Raw genomic sequence first — 19,786 nt, forward strand, 5'->3', positions numbered from 1 at the left:
AATAGCTCATTCTTTCTATGTGCCCCAGCGGTATTGTTGATTTATGTGACATATGCAAACCAAAGATTTCATGGTATACCCCAGATTTGATGTGTTTACCCTGAATAAGCAGGCGTGCCAGTCATTGCCAACTACAACCACATTATGACAATGGCTGCATTCATCCATAGACTAATCCAACATAACAAAACAAGCATTGCTTTGTGAGTACTGTACAAGGATAGTGATACATGCGCTCTTAGTAGGCATTAGTATGCACAGTACAAACTTGTTCCATGCTGTCGCGCTATTGAATATTCAATCTGTAGATAGTAAATAAGTCAGAGACTGCTAAGCAGTCCTAACCGAGGACTATTTCTTCTTTTTTTTTGGGGGGGGGGGGGGGGGGAGGAGGGTAGACCGTTATGGTGGTAAATTCTATTTGAGAAGAGTTGTCATTTCTTTTCGACTTGATACTTGCATGCTCTTCCCTTTTCTGGTCATAGCATTTCCTTTCAAGACTGATATTATAAATATTCACAAAATTAACTCCTAATGAAGATATACTGCTTCCTATAAAACAAGGGCATGCATTTTGTGCTGTCTCCAAGGTGGGAAATCGCTATAACTTTCCCACTATAGCAGCACAGGTGTAGTGACTGAGTTTTTCATATGAGTAAAATTGCATATCATAAACATACATGTATGATTGAGAAGATCACACAGAAATTTGAGCAGTTTTGACACCATCCAGGCAGCTCAGAATTGCAGTATAAATGATCACATGACTAGCACATCTCCTGGTTAAATATGGGCTATAATTGCCTTCAAACATTGAAACTCTAAAAAACTAAAAAAAGTGATAATTCTTCTTTCTCATTTCATGCAATGTAGTTCTTATCTACTTAAAAGTTGTCGTACTAATCCCAATTAGGAAAATATACTTGTGAAATATGTGGGGTAAACAATATCCTCACATGTCTAAGACTTCATTCAAAAGTTAATATTGAATTCCTTTGTCACTAGCCAGTGCTAAGGACATGAAGTCTCACTGTTTAAAAAATGGCAAAACTCTCGCATTGTGGGATAAGAAACTTCTTTCTCTTCTTTTCATTCTCCAGCTTCAAATTTCAGTCACCAGTTCAAAGTGGAACACAGGATCTTCTCCTATCATTTGCATGATGGTTTGATGATACAGTTTTAACAGAGGCTTTTGGGATTCAGCAGCTTTGTGATGTAGGAGCCTAGAATGTGAATCTATTGTTGCTGTTGTAGTTGTATTGTTCCGTTATGATAGTATTGCCATGGCAACTCAGAAATCTACTCAAGATTTGCTACAGGCTTCTATCGCTGAGCTAAAAAAATCCAGTGCGGGGGAAAATTAGATCACGCAGTAAAAAGTGTAGGAACGTAAAAGCTGATGACGCAAATGGCCTTTAATTCATGGACCATAAGACACCGACTCATTCATAAATTAGATGATATCTTGACAACATCAGCCCGCTGGAATTGGTCCTGATGTTGTACTCATCAAGAATTGACTACCGGTACATAATCACTTCATGTAATGGGGATGGCGTGTTTGTATCTCACTGGCTGGGAAATGTCACGTTTGATGGTATTCCAAGATACACACACCCTTCTGTTATATGACATAATTAGTAGGCAATATAACATCACATATTTTGTAATGTCACGTCCCTTTCTAAGCCACTCCCTGCCTCCACATATATAGATTGTATTTGTATAATACGGAAAAAGGGCTTACTGATTGAAAAACAAAACAACACAAAATACCCATAATTAAAGGATAGCACAACGTCCATTGTTGCAGATCCATATATTGGAATTTTGTGGTGAAATGACATGGCATGATGTATAATATTGGCATTCATGATTATGGAAGCGAAAAGAACAAAAGAAGAGAGATATTCAAGTACAGATCTGTCATGATGCCAACAACGTGCCATGGACAGTATGGTCTCAAATAGTTTGCATTCTTCTGCTGTAAAAAGTCTGCTCACTGCCAGCTCTGTGGGCGGGATAGATTGCATGAAGCGCTATCGACTGAGGTACAGGGTACTGTATATGCCAAATATTTTGCGAGATTTTTGTTTTTGCGAATTTCGCGAGTCGGGTGCTATTCGCAAATTTAAAGACACACGAAAATATAAACTCTGATACCGACATGAATGTGACGTGCACGCATACATTCCTCCATTCAGTATACTGTACTCCAAGATCACGAATTCAACCACTCGAAAAATCGTCTTGAAGTCCTGATTCGCAAGTATGTAGACTCGCTAAATATATGGCACATAGGCCTACAGTAATAGCCACAATGTTTGTTATGTCCTCTTATTCTTTGTAAATCGTTGTGCACTAGATTGTGCCTCCGTTGAATGCTATGACTGAGAATGTAGACAGACACGTCAGTTTTTCAAATCACTTCATTCTGCCATGCAATGCTCTGTGAGCTTACTACACATTCACACTCATAATGAAAATAATACTGATAATAATAATAATAATAATAATAATTATAATGATAATAATAGTAATAATAATAATAACAATAATAATAATGATAATGATAAATTATGATAATGATAAGTACAGCATTTGTAATGTGCCATCGATCTATTGGCCTATTCTGAGGCGCAGAGGGATATATAAAGAGAATTACACACATTGTATACATGTAGTTGTACGTATAAAAGTTGAAGAACAAGGAAAGATAGAAATATATGTACCCGGTAAGTAATTCAACAAATATTCAAATATATACTGATATGGGTTAATGGTTGTTCAGAGGACACAGGCTAAACATAGGTTATGCATCTACAATCATAACGACATATTTGAATACTTTAAATACATTGAACTTTGAATACATTATCATGTTGTTGTTGTTTTTTTTTTGACAAGCGAGGGCACATACATATGTATACATGCTTATCGCACAAGAACATACTGTAAAAGTGGCTTTACGGTGTTGAAATTTTCGCACATTTTGCGCAACCAGAAACTAGGGCGAAAATAAAAAACACGCGAAAATGTTTGCTTGCCATGTGTTCCAGTAGTTGATGTCTTGATTCCGCGGAATTAAAAACAGGCGAAACTCTTCTTTGCCGGCCGAACGCGAAAAATTAGTTGCGCAAAAATATCCACTTTTACAGTACCGCAAAGCCCAAAATTATGTGAGCATGAAACTGTTGCAAATTTTGCAAGGAGCCAAGATTGGCAAAAGTAAAAGACATGCAAAAGGTTTTGTCTACACAATGCATTGAATGCTAGTGACAATTTGCAGAAAGTTTCATGCAGCGAAAAAGGCTGTCAGCTCCATTTCGTGAAAATTTCATGCTGTGAATGTTTCTGGTTTTACAATACTGTCCACATTGCAGAACCTGTGCAGTATCTTTCACTCATTGCATCAAACATACTCAACCAAAACACATACATTAGCCATGTTCAGACGTATTTCTAGTCTTACCATGACCCTGTGTCCACACGACGGTCGTGGGAAGAAACTCCGACCGATTTACCACGTCCTTCGTGGGGATCACCGTGGAGGGTCGCTGTAACTTCCGGAAGTGGTAGCGCCAGCGCATACGAGCATACGATTGTTTTTTACCAGCGGCATTTGTCTTCTCCATTCTTGTTGATGAGAATTTCTGAGTGCTAGCTTCTTCGTCGCGATTGGCTAGGTTAGAATTGTACTGCATACGCACGTGTAGGCCCTACTCGTAAAATGTTAACATTGTGATTTGCCCTCAGAAGTTTTACTTAGGTCGTAAGGTATGTAAGGTCATAGAAACTCTGAGGGCTTGTCCGCACGGGCAATTTACTCCGACCGGCTAGTCATGGTAGTGAGATACTCCTGAAAAAACTCAGGAGTATCTTGGTCGGAGGAAGAGGTCGTGGTAAGTTCCCCGACCGGAGGAAGTTACCATGACCTTGTTCAGACGGGCACTACTCCGACCTTTCCTCCGACCTTTCCTCTGACCACCCTCCGACCTTTCCTCCAACCTTCCTCCGACCAAGCTTCCTCCGACCCTTCCTCCGAAGTTACTCCGACCAAAACTGCCTTCGTCTGAACGCAGCTACTGTAAGGAGGAGGAGAACTCAAGATTAAACTTTGAATACATCTGGATGACATGCTGAGACGCAGCTGGGACAACATGGAATACATTGACAAATCACACTGGGCATGGGACAACACACCTTGACACAAAGGGACATATTGGGACACATGGGGAGAACACATTGAGAGGCAAAACACAAAGACATCTTGCCCAAACTGTACCTTGGTTCCCCCCCCCCCATGTTCTAACCATGAGTGTTACACCAGGGTGTTTCACATAGAATTTAAGTCGATCGTTAAAATTAAGATCATCTTAATTATAGTGTGTCACTGGTTTCCCTGGGCCATGTTTTATGAAGAGTTAAAATTTATTATAAAGTTGATTTCTATCATAAGTCTATGGCAGCCTGTGTGTTAAGGAAATTTAAAATCGATTATATCTTTTGATTAACAGGGCCCAGGTTAGTTTTATCACCCTTTCAGAATTAATTTCAAATTACTATCAAACCTTTGAAAAAAAATTCTTTGTCAATTATTTTATTTTGTATATGAAAGACCGCATGGAAAAGTCTCCAAAATGTTCATTTTCATTAGGAAGTTGGAATATTATTGAAGACACACACAGCAGCATGCCATAATTTTTGATTCGATCTAAAATCTAAAGATCAACTTAAATTCTTTGTGAGACACCACCCGGCCTCCATTCTATCAATGGCTGAGGTTGTTGATTTCAAGCAGCAGTGAACCGTAGAAGAAGAAGAAATGCTAGACTTGGACTGACAAAGAGAGGAAGGAGGTACAATTGTATTCCCATAACACAAAAGAGAGGGTTTCCTATTCAGCTCTAATACAATACTAAATGCCCTGGTTGAAAGCGGGAATGTGCGCCACAGTCAACCTCAACTTTAACCCGTTGAGGACGGGCTGATTTTGCTACAACACGCATTTCCCATAGACACCTGCCCGAGTGTACTTGGGACTTGTCCTCAACAGGTTAAAGCAGGGTTCAAGTCAAATGCAAAGGGACTGGCAAAAAAAAATCCTTCCACTTATATGAATTTTGTCATAATCAATAGAATTATCACATGCTTTACATCCATCCATTATGAATCTTTTTCTTTGACTTTACTAATTTTTGGCCTTGTGTTAGGTAAACTTAGGCAGGCTTGACTGTTTGTTTCTTTAAAGGACAAATTCACACATGAATTGAGAGAATGCAGCAATTTTAGTAGAACGTATCAAAGAAAGTTTGAGGAAAATCCGATGATCCGTTCATAAGTTATGAATTTTTGAAGTTTCAGTCATCGCTGGATGAGAAGATTACTACAGCTTGTGATGTCACCAGCAGTCTTATTTTTATGCCTCCGCCACGGAGTGGTGCCGGAGGCATTATGTTTTCGGGTTGTCCGTCCGTCCGTCCATACGTCCGTCCGCATTCGTTTACGCGATAACTTGAGTTATATTGACTGGAATTTTACCAAACTTGGTCCAAGTATAAAGTATGATGGGGCAATTACTTGATTAGATTTTGGGTGAAATTGGGCAAAGGCCAAAGGTCAAAGGTCAAGGCCAAATCATGAAATTGTATTTGTTTACACGATAACTCAAGACTGGATCAAGCCAATTTCACCAAACTTCATCCGAGGATGATGTATGATGGGACAATGACTTGATTAATCTTTTAGTGAAATTGGACAGAGGTCAAAGGTCAAAGATCAAGGTCAAATCCTAAAATGTATCTGTTTACGTGATAACTCAAAAGTGGATGAAGCAGCTTTCACCAAAATTGGTCCAAGGATGATGTATGATGGGGCAAAATTGGTCCAAGGATGATGTATGATGGGGCAATTAGTTGAGTAGATTTAAGTGACTTTGGCAAGAGGTCAAAGGTCAAAAGGTCATGGTCAAATGCTAAAAATGTTGCTATTTCCCCCATATCTATGCAATGCCCGAAGGTATTTTCTTGAAACTTAGTGTAGACATGTACTACTGCGTAAAGATTCTCCAGAGAGAGTTTCATGTCATAAGGTCAAAGGTCAAAAGGTCAAAGGTTAGGTGAAAATGTTACAATTTCACTTTTCTCGCAAATGGTTCAATGTATTTTCAAGGAACTTGGTACATATGCATGTACTGACTGACAGGGATTATCTAGGTAACTTAGGGGTCATGGGTCAATAGTCAAGGGGTCAAAGGTCAAAGTCAACTCCTCAAAATTTTACTTTCCCTCATATAGTAGTATATGCAATGCTTGCATTATTAGTTTTAAAACTTAATATATACATGTATTACCTACTGGAGATTCTTCGGGAAATTTCCAGCCAGAAGGTCAAAGGTCAAAGGTTAAGGGTCAAAGGTCAGGTTTAAATGCAAAAAAAAAATCTATTTTGTACTGTAATTACACTCTTTCTTCATACCTTGAAAATTACTCAATGTATAAACTTATAAAAGGGTCAGTTAGAAGTGAAGTAAAAATCCTCAATTCCCCAAATATGTGTACCTGCACTCTTAGACAATTATAGCAAACCCAGTTCAAGGAAAGTGAACATTCAAGATATTTCTGACAAACCTGTAATTTCAATATTTTGCCAGTTATGTGAAACTGTCATCACACATTGTGAAGACATTGTACTATACACCTATTGGGAGAATCATGCATTATGGCGGAGGCATCAGTCCCCATAGGGACATTTCTAGTTCAATTCTGTGAGAAACTTAACAACAACAAAAATCTGCAAATGGAGCTTTACCAAATTCATTATGGGCTGCCAAACTTTGGAATGATGTGTGAAATCACAAGAGGTACAAATCACTGTATATGCCATGTTTGCGAGATTTTTTTTTTTCAGGAATTTTGCAACTTGGGTGCCATTCACAAATTTAACAACACACCAAATTATTAACTCTAATCTTTGATATGATTGGGACTTGAATACATACTTTTCTCACTTCATCGCTGTACTCTAATCTAACCGCTCGCGAAATTGTCAGAAAATCCTGATTCGCGAAAAATTAGACTAGCTGAATATATGGCCTTTACAGTAGGTAGAATACAATCATGTAAAAATATTCAGATTTATGCCGACATTGTATGAGTAATTTCTAAAGCATCATTGCAGTGACAGGTAACTGATTTTGAATGCTTCATGAGGACTCGATCCTTTCTTTCATCTTAATGCAGGATGTCATTTGGAGAGCAGAAAACAAAGTGGATCAGATCATGTCAGATTTCAAGACACCAGAGGTAAGCGTTCGGGAGCAATTTCATGCCCCAATTTATCTGTTTCTTCTGCTCTCTCTCAAGTAAACCAATACAATACAACTTCATTAGTCTTACCAAAAAAAAAAAAAAAAAATATGCACAACTGTAAAAGTCTGCTTTGACAGGTGAATGTGAAAACATTCCATTATGTTTGACTTTTTCTTCAAAACATTATAGGAGTATAAACCAACCAGCATAGTAAGCATATATGCTGTCCTTTCAATGTCAGATGCGTTTTTAAAGTGTAGGTTGTAGTTGTCCTGTAACAATCATAACATATGCCTTCTTTACTCTTGGTCAATGAGAGTGATGGGCAAGACTGAAAATGTCTATGTGGTAATGAACATGAAGGTGTTCCTATTTATAACCATCTATTAATCTATCCATATGTCTGTGTGCTCATCTACATGTATATACCTTTGTTTTTTTTTCATGGATACTTTGTATTTCTGCTATGATCCTCAATTTGCGTTGGCTGATAAGCCACGAGATGTACATTTAGCTTTCCATAATAGACTAAAGCCAGGCTGACACTTGCACGATTCTGTGGCACGCATTGGCACGACTCGAGTCGTGCCAGTGCGCAAACTAGTCGTAAACTGGCGTGAACTGTGCGTTGCCACGACAAAATCGTGGCCAAAAGTCGTGCAAGTGTCAGCCTGGCTTTTAATGGGTGCATCTTCTGCTCCCTCCGAGTGACCTGCATATGGGGAGTATACTTCCACATTAAAGTAATCTTGTGACGTGGTCAGGCTTGAATGTAGACTAGTAGAGTCATGCTTGTGCATTGGTCGTCATAGAAACCACTGGATGAGGTGAGGATTTTGTCCAAAGCCAATTAAAATGGTTGTTCTTATTTTAAGCATTCTATGTATAGAAGAGATATTTTTCCTGCACATGGCATATTGCAGTGACTCTACAGGTGGTCTAATATCTAGAGAGTTTTGTTTTTTAATTGACATTCATGTAGGTGTGAAGTTATTTCAGGAATTTAAAGAGCCCATGGATACTTTGTAAAATCTGATGTTATTGAATCAGAATTGCCCAAAGGAAACTAGCATTATCTGAGCAGAAGTTAGATAGCCATAACATACTTGTTGTTGTTGTTGTTGTAATACTATTGTGAACTAACAGGAAACCAGGTGGTAGAGTTTGGTCAGTTATTTAGTTTTGTTTTTTTGTGATGTCACAATAAAGTCAATTCACTCTAGATCGTCCAGTTTGGGTCAAGGTGAGATAATTATCCATTTCTGGTCAAGAGGAATTTTGATTTGGTGCCAAATCCTTTTGATCAAGACCTACGCTTAATGATAAAACGAATGCCCCTTCTGTCGTGCAGCATTTGAACGGGTCTCTGACATTTTAAAGATACCATAGAAATCTTCACTGAAGAGCTACCATTGCTACCAAACATGCCTTCCTTTTCTTTTTCCTCTTCACTTGCTGTTTCAACTTCACACACTTAACAATCGGTTGTCAATCAGGGAAATGATTCTCAGTTGCATATTTCATCATCAAACTTCAAGATGAATCTTGACTAGTGTTCCATTCCCTGTGAAGCCCAAGCTGATAAAAATCATTAACACAAACATTGTGATAATATGTCCCGATTTGGTGCTCCCATTTGAGTGTCTTACCTTGAAAACTATGAGGCATTGTAGTTAAACAAAAGCTACTCATTTTTATGTATGATGGTAAATAAAGATATCAAAGCTTGATCGACAGTGCAGTACATATCAAATCTATCATTTGGTTTCTTTTTTTTTTTACATTACTTGCTTAAAAGTAAATCTCTCTGGGGGAGAAATGCTGTTCAAACAGAAAGTTACTTTAAAAGATGGTGATCAGAAACAGTTTGTTCAGGCATATATTTCAAGTGAATCTAAAAGGAAATAAAATTGTCACGACTAGAAAAACAGAAAAATTCTTACCACATAGGAAGCCATGGCTCTTTATGTTATGTTTAGTTTTAGACAGTCCTCTTCTTTTCTGATTCTCATAAGGAGGAAGGAATATTTTGTGCGTACTCAATAACTGAAATAGCATTTTGCCATTTTTGCCAAGAAAATATGAAGTGCTAAAGGCATTATATACCGTTTGCAACTGAAACAAAACCCAGCATTAGTGCTTTAAAATAGTTCTGAAATGTGGGTTAAGGATAGAAACAACCACTGAAAATTTGAATCAGTGAAATCGATGTTAAGCATTTTTGATACGCAAAATGTCAACAATAGTTATAATAAAAAATGTTTCCAGACTAAACCGTCTACTGTTACGGTTTATTGAGAAAAATGCTGACATCTCCTTATATTCTAGGCTTTATTGCAAACATTTTATATGGAAGGATGTTTTGTAGTACAACAGAAGATACACATTATGTATGAAAGGCGATATCTTGAACATTTTTCCAATCACTGCTCCCAAAGGTAGACTGGACCTTTAAGTGTATGATATCCAGGTCACATGTCAGTTTTACTAAATGCCCATTGTCAGCTTTCTTTTGTTTCAGCACTGACATTTAATGATACAATTATAACCTTATTGCTACCTTTTAATTTCACTCTAGTGTTCACTAGCCTGTTGATGTTTTTCATTCAAGAATGTTATATTAGGTATAGTTTTTCAAATGTTGCAAATGCACAAAAGCATGTGAACACACACACACACACACACACACACACACACACACACACACACGTGGAGTAATTTCTGTTAAATGAAGTGATATAACATCCACTACTGCTAGCTTTGAGCAGGGAGGTAAGAAGACCCTAGGCATTTGTGCTTGTGTTTTCATGTACTAGTATGTCTGCAAGTAGCTACTGGTATTCACTTTACTCTGAGAATGCCCGTATTACGGGGCCATAATGGGCTGTGGAACCATTTTCTGTGGCTCCTTGGAGAAAAAAGAAATGGCACAAGTGGTTTAAAAACTTCCTCTAATACTCACTGATAGACCAGATACATGGTCCAGATGCAATGGGGACAGGTTGTTGTTTTTTTCGCCCGTTATGTCATTGTTTTCTCATCTGTTACATCACCAGGTCTTAGAGAAGTACAGAATAGGAGGGACAATAGGCTTCGGCAAGGACGGCAGACCAATCTTTCTTGATCCATTTGGCCTCATCGATTTCAAAGGTAACCACGCTCTAAGCTGGTTGAAGGGTTGCATTCCCTCTAGCTTTTCTTTCACTTACACAATTTTCTGTCTGTGTTTTCTTCTTTTTTTTTCCAGACAGAGTGAGAACAGTACACCCAAGCTCAGAAAATGACTCTGATAAAGTATGGAGGGTTTTCTCTTTTCTTTTTTTTTTGTGACAAACTAAACCTTACAATAGGGTTCAGTCTTTTCCGTTGACTTTGTCTGTATTTTGAATGCCGTATGGCCAAAATAGGGAAAGCTAGCTGCAATTAACCTGTCCCTACTGTTCCATACTGAATTCTGAAATGCCCATAGACTTAATACACAGGCCACCAGGTTCCCATATGAAACAGGTTAATCTTAACTCATTAGTGGTATAGTACAGTTAGGCTTTGTGATTGTTATGTTTTTTTTCCCTCTCTTTTTAAGCAGGTACTTCTTTTAAAAATCATGAAATTGCTACCATTGTGTAGAATATCTGATTAGTACTTCATTGTAATCAACATGCTCACTTCATGTGAAACATCCATTCCGTCCATGGAATTCCAAGAAAGACATTGTTGTGTGAAGTGCCTAATTTTCATCGTACGATAACTTGCAGTACCATTCTATAGAACAGAACATATTACATTATGAAGTGGTGCCTTGTGGGTTTGTATATAGTGTTCTGTAGACTTGAGGTAAATGAAGAAAAAAAATAGACTTGAGGTAAATGAAGAAAAAAAAATGGTCGTACATTGATATGCATGTATCATGCGATGATGACTTTACTAATGGTCGTTGGTATTGATGATCAACTAAGATTGTTTTCAGGGCATTTTAATCAACAATTACAGCAGAGGCTCACATTTCATATTGGGCACACAAAGTCACACAGTGTCTTAATCGTAATGGATCGTTGTACACAGCACATTTTCACATGTATGCTCAAACGTGAAATTAACTGCTCTATTGCTTCTCAGCAAAATTCATAACAAATCACATTGAACAAAGATGATGACATAGTAGCATCACCTAAGAATGCATGATTGGGTGCTCATTGAAGCAAAACAAGTGAAGGAAGCATGCATTTATTATGCACAGATAAACTTATTAACAAAATGGTATTGTAATGGGAATAACATTGCAGCATTACTGGAATATGTGGGCCTCCTGCGTCATCATCCTTGTCCAGTGTAATATGCTTAGGGCTTTTCAGAGTATTACTTTATCTGCTCAAGGATCGCAATAAATTCCACAAATGTATATGTGGCACAATCAGTTTGTGTACTTTGTAATGTAAAATCATATAAATCATGTGGGCTGTTCCTTTAAACCAGATCTATCTATTTGTCTTCACCAATATGCTGTAAAATTTAGTCACACCAATATAATGATGCCAAAATGATAATTTTCCCCAGGACTTGATGCATTATAGAGTACAATATATACCGATCAACTATCTGACAGGACTAACTAAGCATATTGTGTTTATATCATATTTCAATATATATAAAATATGTATGTTGCTTTTTTGGCATGATAAATTTTGTATACATACTTTGTTGAAAATAAATATGAATATAGAATGAAATTAAATAAATGTAAATTCTAATCCGTAATCTGCCATTCTGTCTCCACTCGTGTTTGTTCCTAGGCCTCCTGCATTCAGTCACGAATACAGACATGATGAAGTTCTACATCAAGCGCTTTGGAGGTCTCTACCAACTCATGTTGGAGCAGTCAGAAAAGGTACGACTACAAAATCAAGTCAAATCTCAGATATCACGTCTTTTGCAGAGGTTCTGTAGATCATTTGTATCCATTGTTACGAGGAATATGAAGATTAACAATCATCGCTGTGAGAGAGAGAGAGAGTATCGGGTATTTCCTACTGTTGTTTGATATATATTTATGCATACATGCACATGAATACATTTTTTTAGTATATTTGTGATATATTCATATATTTCTTTCTTCATTGAATCTTATTGTCCTTGATGAAATATATACATGGAATGGCAGAGAAATGTCAAGTGTCCTGTACGGTGACAGTAAAATGCTCTTTTCACAGCAAAAACACTGAAAGACTCAAAACTGTAACAGGTACTTAGATACACATAACTTGACCTCTTGCAGTGGCTATAGCTGTGCTTGACTATGAGTAAAAACACAGGTCAGAGAAGCCTATCCAGCTTGGTTCACCCCAGGTGACAAGTATTAGTCTGCAACCTGTATCAAGCAGGCCAACCATGCCATTCAAGAAGATGAAGAGGAAGACTTTGTGAAAATACAAAATATTCTGGAAAAGCATAGCGTCCAGAGCTTTACATGCATCTAGATTGAAATATGCATATGCCAATTTTGTTTGTTCACCAAACTGGACAAATATATATACCTAATGTAAGACTTGTCATTTATCAATATTTTTCTTTAACCCATTGAGGACGAGTCCCGAGTATACTTGGGTAAGTGTCTATGGGAAATGTGTGTTGAAGCAAAATCAGCCCGTCCTCAACGGGTTAAAATACCATTTCCATGAACATTGACTTTTGATATTGCGCCTTTGTCTCACAAAATGCAGCGCATTACATTCATATGGGAATTCAGGCTAATAAAATTGTTTTCTTCTTTTCATTTACGAGCTTGGACCTTACTTCTTATGTTTTTCTCTGCTTTTTATATATTTTTTTTTTGTTCTTGAATAGCTGGATAGGAAAGTAGAAGGAATTCACTTCATCATGGATTTTGAGCATCTAGGCCGTCAGCATCTGTCCAAACCTGCCACCCAGCTGCAGATTTCTGTGAGTCATCAAGAGGAAATTTTGTTTGGATTTGATTTTTGCGTACAGTATTTTGTTGTTAGTGCATGGTAAAATCACAGACACTATCTGTTACTTTATGGCAGAATTTTTTTTTTTTTTTTGCCGAAAGTAATGCAGATTTCGTAGAAAATACTTTGTTTCTCAAGTTGAATGGAATGAGTACACTTGTAGGAAAGGTAAAGATACTGTTTTTCCACCAAAAATACACCAAGTCCGTGGAATAATGCACAACTGTTTTAATACAGGGTGGACATCTCTTCTAAAATGAATACAACATATTTGTTCATGAATCATAGTTGCATTTCACTTCAAAAAGTCAATAAATAGAAATAAGGAGAAAGAAATACAAATAAAAAACAAATAAGAATAATAGTTATGAATGAACATTGTTACATAAAAAAAGACAGAGAAAAGTAGAAGTTGTAGACAACATCCCACACAGGAGGTATAGCAGTAAGCAGAAACTTATAATTTTGAAAGTATCAAATCTCCCTTAGTTCTGGATATGCTGCCATGTACAGGAACTCTCGGGCATTTCTTTACTGAATTTCTTTCTTTTAAGATTGTTGATATCAATGTACCAGTAAAACTTTTTTAATTTTTGATACTTCTCCTTCAAAAGGATTCTTTCATTATACCATTCATTCCAAATATGTATAATGTACACCAGTCATTTAACTTTACGCATCTTATATTTCATTCATTCAAACTTAATTTCTGCACCATTAGAGCCCACACAATTCAGTAATTTCTGTAGGAATAACATCTGATTTTATATTCATTACACTTGTTTGAATTAAAAGATTAATGTCTAAGGTGGGAAGGAAATTCCCTGCTGAAATTAGCCTTTTCCCAAGGCCCTCTTGCTGTGTGGTGGTGAGCGAATGGGGCGACGAAGCGAGCTCAGCTGAGGTGGACTGCGGGAGGGCCTTTTGAGATCTGATTCACATCCTTGTGTTAGCCCTTTGAATTACTGAGTTTGCTCCCCAAATTGGGGAGCAAAAGTCGACCAATCTCCGTGTCTGTCTGCCCTAGCCTGATTTGCATACAGAGAATGCATGCCACAGACCTCTACGAGTGGTCAGTGATGCATATGAAGGGGCAGACAATGCCAAGATGGAGGATGTGGGGAGCGCTCCATTCCATTGGTCAACTGGAGCCCATTAATATGACTATTCAGTAGGGTTCATGTGTCAGGAATGATAATGTGTGAAGCAGATCTCAAAAGGCCTTTGCGCTGTCGTGCTCAGCTGGGCTCGCTTCACTTGCCGGTTATAGCCATCATACAGCGAGAGGGCCTTGACAAAAGGCTATGCTGAAATGGGCTACTGAGTACATGGATAGCCACAATGTAAGATATTTGTCAATGTGTGTGATCAATGCTGTTCCTTCAGATCATTATGATGGTGGTTTCTGTCCAAAACTTCATCAAGTATGTCATGTCTTTTTTTTTTTTCATCTGTAATTTCTGTGGCACAGATTGTGAATATGTGTGAACACCACTTTCCCGAGCTCCTGTACCGCATCTACATCGTGAGGGCGCCGCGCCTCTTTCCGCTCCTCTATTCTCTGATCAAGCCTTTCCTTGGGGAGCACACGAAAAACAGAACGGTCTTCTGTAAAGGTGAAAAATCTTTTGCAGCAAAAAACAAACACTTTGTTTTCAGGGCAGCTCCTCTCCCTTAAGTAGTGGAGTTGACTGTGAACACGCTTTGCTGTTGAGTAGTCAAAGTAGTCATTTCTTTAAATTTTTTAAACAGATTTTTAAAGGGGAATACCAGACCGGTTCAAACTTTATCTGAGAAGAAAGAGTAAGATATAACAAGCACAACAGTGAAAATTTTATCACAAAATTTGATGAAGACTTAGGAAGTTCATGATATTTTAAAGATTCTCTAATTTTTGCAAAACAGTTCTCAAACAGTTGATGTGAATATGCACATGAATGAGTTGATGATGGTATCACATCACAATTTCCATTGACCATGCACTAAAAAAAAAAAGAATTGTGGTGCTGTACAAGTGTAAAACATAATATTCTTCCTGATGGCTCAATAACTTCAAAATAATGATCAGTCATATATGCTAGAATTTGAGACTGGGCATAATTGCATTTGAACAAACAGACTGGAAATTTCAAGATTTTATGTGCACACCAAATGACAAGTTGTTAGGATATCACATCATCAACTCACCCATTTGCATATTCTTATTGGCTGTCCAAGAATTGCTTTGTGGAAAAAAAATAGCAAAACTTCACAAATTCATACCTTCCCTATTTTTTACTAATTTTGATCAAGTTTTCAATATTGTGCTTGTACAATTGTGCTTTTTCTTTTCTGATCAACTATTCACTGGTTTCAACATTTTTGCCTGTGAGTGCTGCATTAATTCTTTCAACAGGTGTGTGTTTGCGTGTGTGTTTGTGTGTGTGCATGTTTTTCTTTAACCCATAAGTTGCTGTATTCCTTGTGCTCACCAGATCAATTGAAATTGAAAGCTTCCAGATAAGTCTATTCCTACTCAATATCAATCCCCCACCTAAGGCTAAGATTAAATGCCCATATTACCCTGTTCTAGAGTGATTGTTGACAAACTGCATCGTCCAATTTGCATTTAAAATAGTAGATAGTGTCAAAAGTGTGGAAACACTGTTTGAGCCATTCTTGCCTGAGAATTTTCAAGTCCTTATCCCCTTTAAATGGCTGCTATCAGTGTGCTATCACATGTCTGTCAAATCAGAAATATACGGTATGAATGATTATGAATGCATCCAGTTGTAATGAAGATCCGTGGTATACATATTCTTTCCCTCTTCCATCCATTCCTTGCTAGACAACTTTGCTGAAGAGCTGCTGAAGCAGATAGACCCAGAAGTCCTGCCGAGGTACTGGGGCGGGACCAGGGAGGAGGATGGAGACCCAAAATGTCCGAGTCTGGTGCGTGGGAGAGAGAGAATAACATTCAATCACAACCTTCTCTTTGTCTCTCTTTCTTTGTGTTCCAAACAGTGATCATCTCTTCAGATGTTATGTATTGTTGTAGTTGTGTGACAATGATCATGATTACCATTGTAATGACAGTGTAAGTGATTGTTATAGTTATTGTTGTCATTGCCATTAGCAGTAGTAGCTTAACTTGGAGTTGTTATTAGTTGTTGTAGTCATAGGATTTAAGATTAGTGGAAGTAGTAGTAGTAGTAGTAGTAATAGTAGTAGTAGTAGTAGTAGTAGTAGTAGTAGTAGTAGTAGTAGTAGTGGTAGTAGTAGTAGTAGTGGTGGTGGTGGTAGCAGCAGTAGCAGTAGTAGTAGTAGTAGTAGTAGTAATTTAGTAGCAGATTTAGAAGTAGTAGATTTAGTAGTTATTAGTTGTGACTGTTGTCTGTTTGCTACATTATTATCTTCATCATTTATTTGTGTTTGTAGTAGGAGGTTATATTTAATAGGTAATAGCAGAAGTAGAAGTTTGCATTTCCATTTTTATGAATATCATCCTCATTATTGAGAGTAATAGGTTAATGGCAATGGTGTAGATTCCGAAATGTGGCAGTGGCATGCTGCTTATTTTAATTTAATGTACAATGATAAATGAGGAATCAATGGATTATAGGGCTGGATGAAATGTAATGACTGTTTCAGTCTGGTGAAGATTTTAAGAAATTATCGACATTAAGACCCAAGGGTCATTTTTCTGAAAGGATTATGAATGAAACATTGTAAAAATGCTTGCATATCAGTAGTATTGATTACTTTCCCCTCTCTCTACTTGTAGTAACAGGAAAGAATGATCACATGTTTGTTTTTTTTATCCCCAAACAGGTCAGACAAGGCGGCAAGGTTCCCAAGGAGCTCTACCTGACGGGTCGCGACCTTCTCATCGACAATTCTCAGATGACGAAGAAGGAGATTTCGAGGGGCGGTTCCCTCGACCTGACGTACCAGGTCACCAAGAAGAACAGCATTATCAAGTAAGTAAAATGTCTCCATCACTGTAACAACATTCCTTCTCAATGTTCAAGGAAGCTTGATGAATACAGTAAAACCACACAACAACAAACATTCAAAACACAAACAGACATATATGAAAGTTTTTCTTGAATCAAGCTAAAATTAAGAATAAGGTAGGGAAGAACATATGTGAGGAAAATTTTATTGTTTCGCATGGTACTGTTTCAACTTACTGTAACCAGGTGCACCAGCTTCCAAAAGCAGGACAATTCTGTATATTACTGTAAAAGTGGAAATTTTCGCGGTGTTGAAATTTTCGCGCATTTCGCGCAGCCAGAAACTACCACAAAAATAAAAGCACGTGAATATTTTTACTAGCCATAAGTTCCTGTGCGTGATGTCTTGATTCCGCGGAATTAAAGACATGCGAAACTCTTCTTACCCTGTCAAGTGCGAAAAATTAGTCGCGCGAAAATATCCACTTCTACAGTAGATGCAGTGTCATATTTTTCTTGCCATGGACGAGGATTCAGTGACTTCACCAAGCGATGCCGAGGGGCAGAAACTGCGTATTGGAGGCCCCTATATGGGTGGGCAATTGCATAAGCGTTACATCCCATGTCCCATGATAGGCAGGCATGCGAGACGCATATCTTGCATTAGAGCTGCGCTTAATACACAATTGATTTGTTTTTGCTCCCAGGCAACGCGTTATTTGACGTCACAGAACCTTGCTCAATTAAAATAGCAATGACAGTGGTTCTGACATGCTTTTTTGTATTAAAGACTTGTCGTGCTTTTGGGAGTTTGTACATCAGTCAAAGTAAGGTGCGTAACTGGGTATTTGATGCCTTTGTTGGCTGACTTCACATTGGCTGGAATTCACAAGGGTAGTTTAAATCTGGTCCATAGATTATGCAAATTTTGACTGTGTAAATGCAAATGGCATATTGTATACACCAAGATACATGTACATCTAATATTAAATGGACTCTGAAATGTGCATGTGGAAGGTGTGCCCATTTCACACTTGCTTTAGTCCACAAACTAAATTTAAATTACGGATTTGATTAATATCATACTACTTTTTTTAAAATTCAGAACATTGAACAAAGACTAGCTCATATCTAATCTCATCACATTCTTTAACCAAAATTTAATACCATGTGGCTTCTTCTATCCTGCCAGCTATGAATTCCGCACCCAGGACCACGACCTCGGGTTTGGCGTGCACAGGATCGACGTCGGGGGCAACAAGATCGTCGTCATGAAACCCCAGCACTACAACTGCCACATGGTGCCAGAGACGGGCCAGATTGACCTGCAAGAACCGGGAACATGTAAGAATCAATTGTTCTCTGCTTCTACTTCAATTTAGAAAGGCCAGCCAAGCGGTCATGGTCTTCACTTGAAAATATGAATCTATCATTGAATGTATACCTCTTTCTCTCCAACCCCCTTCCGCCATCTGTCTGTCTGTCTGTCTGTCTCTCTCTCTCTCTTTCTCTATATATATTTAAATGTATGTATGTGTGTATATGTTTATGTGTGTAAATGCACAAATATGCACACACATGTATAATACTATGTACTCTTTTTATAGGCAAACATAAAAAAGAATATATGTATGATTATATATAGATCTAATTTTTTTGGTGCAACAAGTAATACTGTAAAAGTGGATATTTTCGCGTGACTAATTTTTTCGCGCTTGGCCGGGAAAGAAGAGTTTCGCGTGTTTTTAGTTCCGCAGAATCAAGACATCATGCACAGGAACATTACGGCAAGCAAAAATATTTGCGTGCATTTATGTTTGTACTAGTTTCTGGCTGCGCGAAATGCGCAGAAATTTCAACACCGCAAAAATTTCCACTTTTACAGAATTGAACTGTAATACAAGCTCTGTTATGTGTATGTCAACTGTTCTGTTTGACTAAACTGATATTGCATTACTCTGCTCTATTTGTTTGTTGTTTGTTCTTTGGAGCTAATTTTTACCATTTCGTTTCCTCCTTCAACCTCTTAACGCCTTACGGCCACAAACTGGACGGACGAGCAGATGTGGTCAAGTTTGACAATGGCTACAGCTGGACGCGCAGCAAGAAGCTCAGCTACTGGATCGAGCTGCTCGAGCCAGAGTCGGAGGACGGGGAGGCGGAAGTGCAAGCCGCGAAGAGCGAGGAACCACCCGAGGGTGTGGCAGGCGACGAGGAAGATGGAGACTTTGTCCAAGCCAACGAGAATTTGCTGAGCGAATGAGCCTCCTCTGATGGGCCATCGCATTAACCAATTGTCATCACGGATTTTGCATTTTTATTATTTTTTTTAACTTTATTTTGCTACCAAGAGTATTGGTGGATATGACATTTACCGTCTTTGCATATATGTAAATGGTTGTTCTAAAAATTCTATTTATCATTTCCATCACTTAACTTTTTCCGGGAATATATTTACAATCTATCTCATCCCGATGAGTCACGACGAATTTCTGAACGAATTTCAGGAAAAGATGTCATGCTGTATTCATATGTCCCAGAAAGGAGCTGTCAATCAAAGACTACCATTTTAGAT

The 19,786-nt window shown here is 37.9% G+C and overlaps 1 protein-coding gene across 1 annotated transcript in view; it reads left to right on the top strand.

Annotated features, from left to right (window-relative positions):
• Positions 1-19,474, top strand: part of LOC139711199 (SEC14-like protein 2) — a 39,642-nt gene extending 20,168 nt beyond the window's left edge. The window contains exons 4-12 of the mRNA XM_071623114.1: positions 7,242-7,304; positions 10,367-10,460; positions 12,101-12,195; positions 13,152-13,247; positions 14,748-14,892; positions 16,104-16,207; positions 17,087-17,235; positions 18,404-18,555; positions 19,275-19,474. Coding sequence (XP_071479215.1) covers positions 7,242-7,304; positions 10,367-10,460; positions 12,101-12,195; positions 13,152-13,247; positions 14,748-14,892; positions 16,104-16,207; positions 17,087-17,235; positions 18,404-18,555; positions 19,275-19,474 — 1,098 coding nt within the window. The remainder of the gene's footprint in view (positions 1-7,241; positions 7,305-10,366; positions 10,461-12,100; positions 12,196-13,151; positions 13,248-14,747; positions 14,893-16,103; positions 16,208-17,086; positions 17,236-18,403; positions 18,556-19,274) is intronic.
• Positions 19,475-19,786: the final 312 nt, after the last annotated feature.

The sequence above is a fragment of the Diadema antillarum genome, unplaced genomic scaffold (assembly GCF_040938485.1).
Source record: "Diadema antillarum isolate AM-2024a unplaced genomic scaffold, OU_Dant_1.0 seq00001625_RagTag, whole genome shotgun sequence".
Classification (NCBI taxonomy): domain Eukaryota; kingdom Metazoa; phylum Echinodermata; class Echinoidea; order Diadematoida; family Diadematidae; genus Diadema; species Diadema antillarum.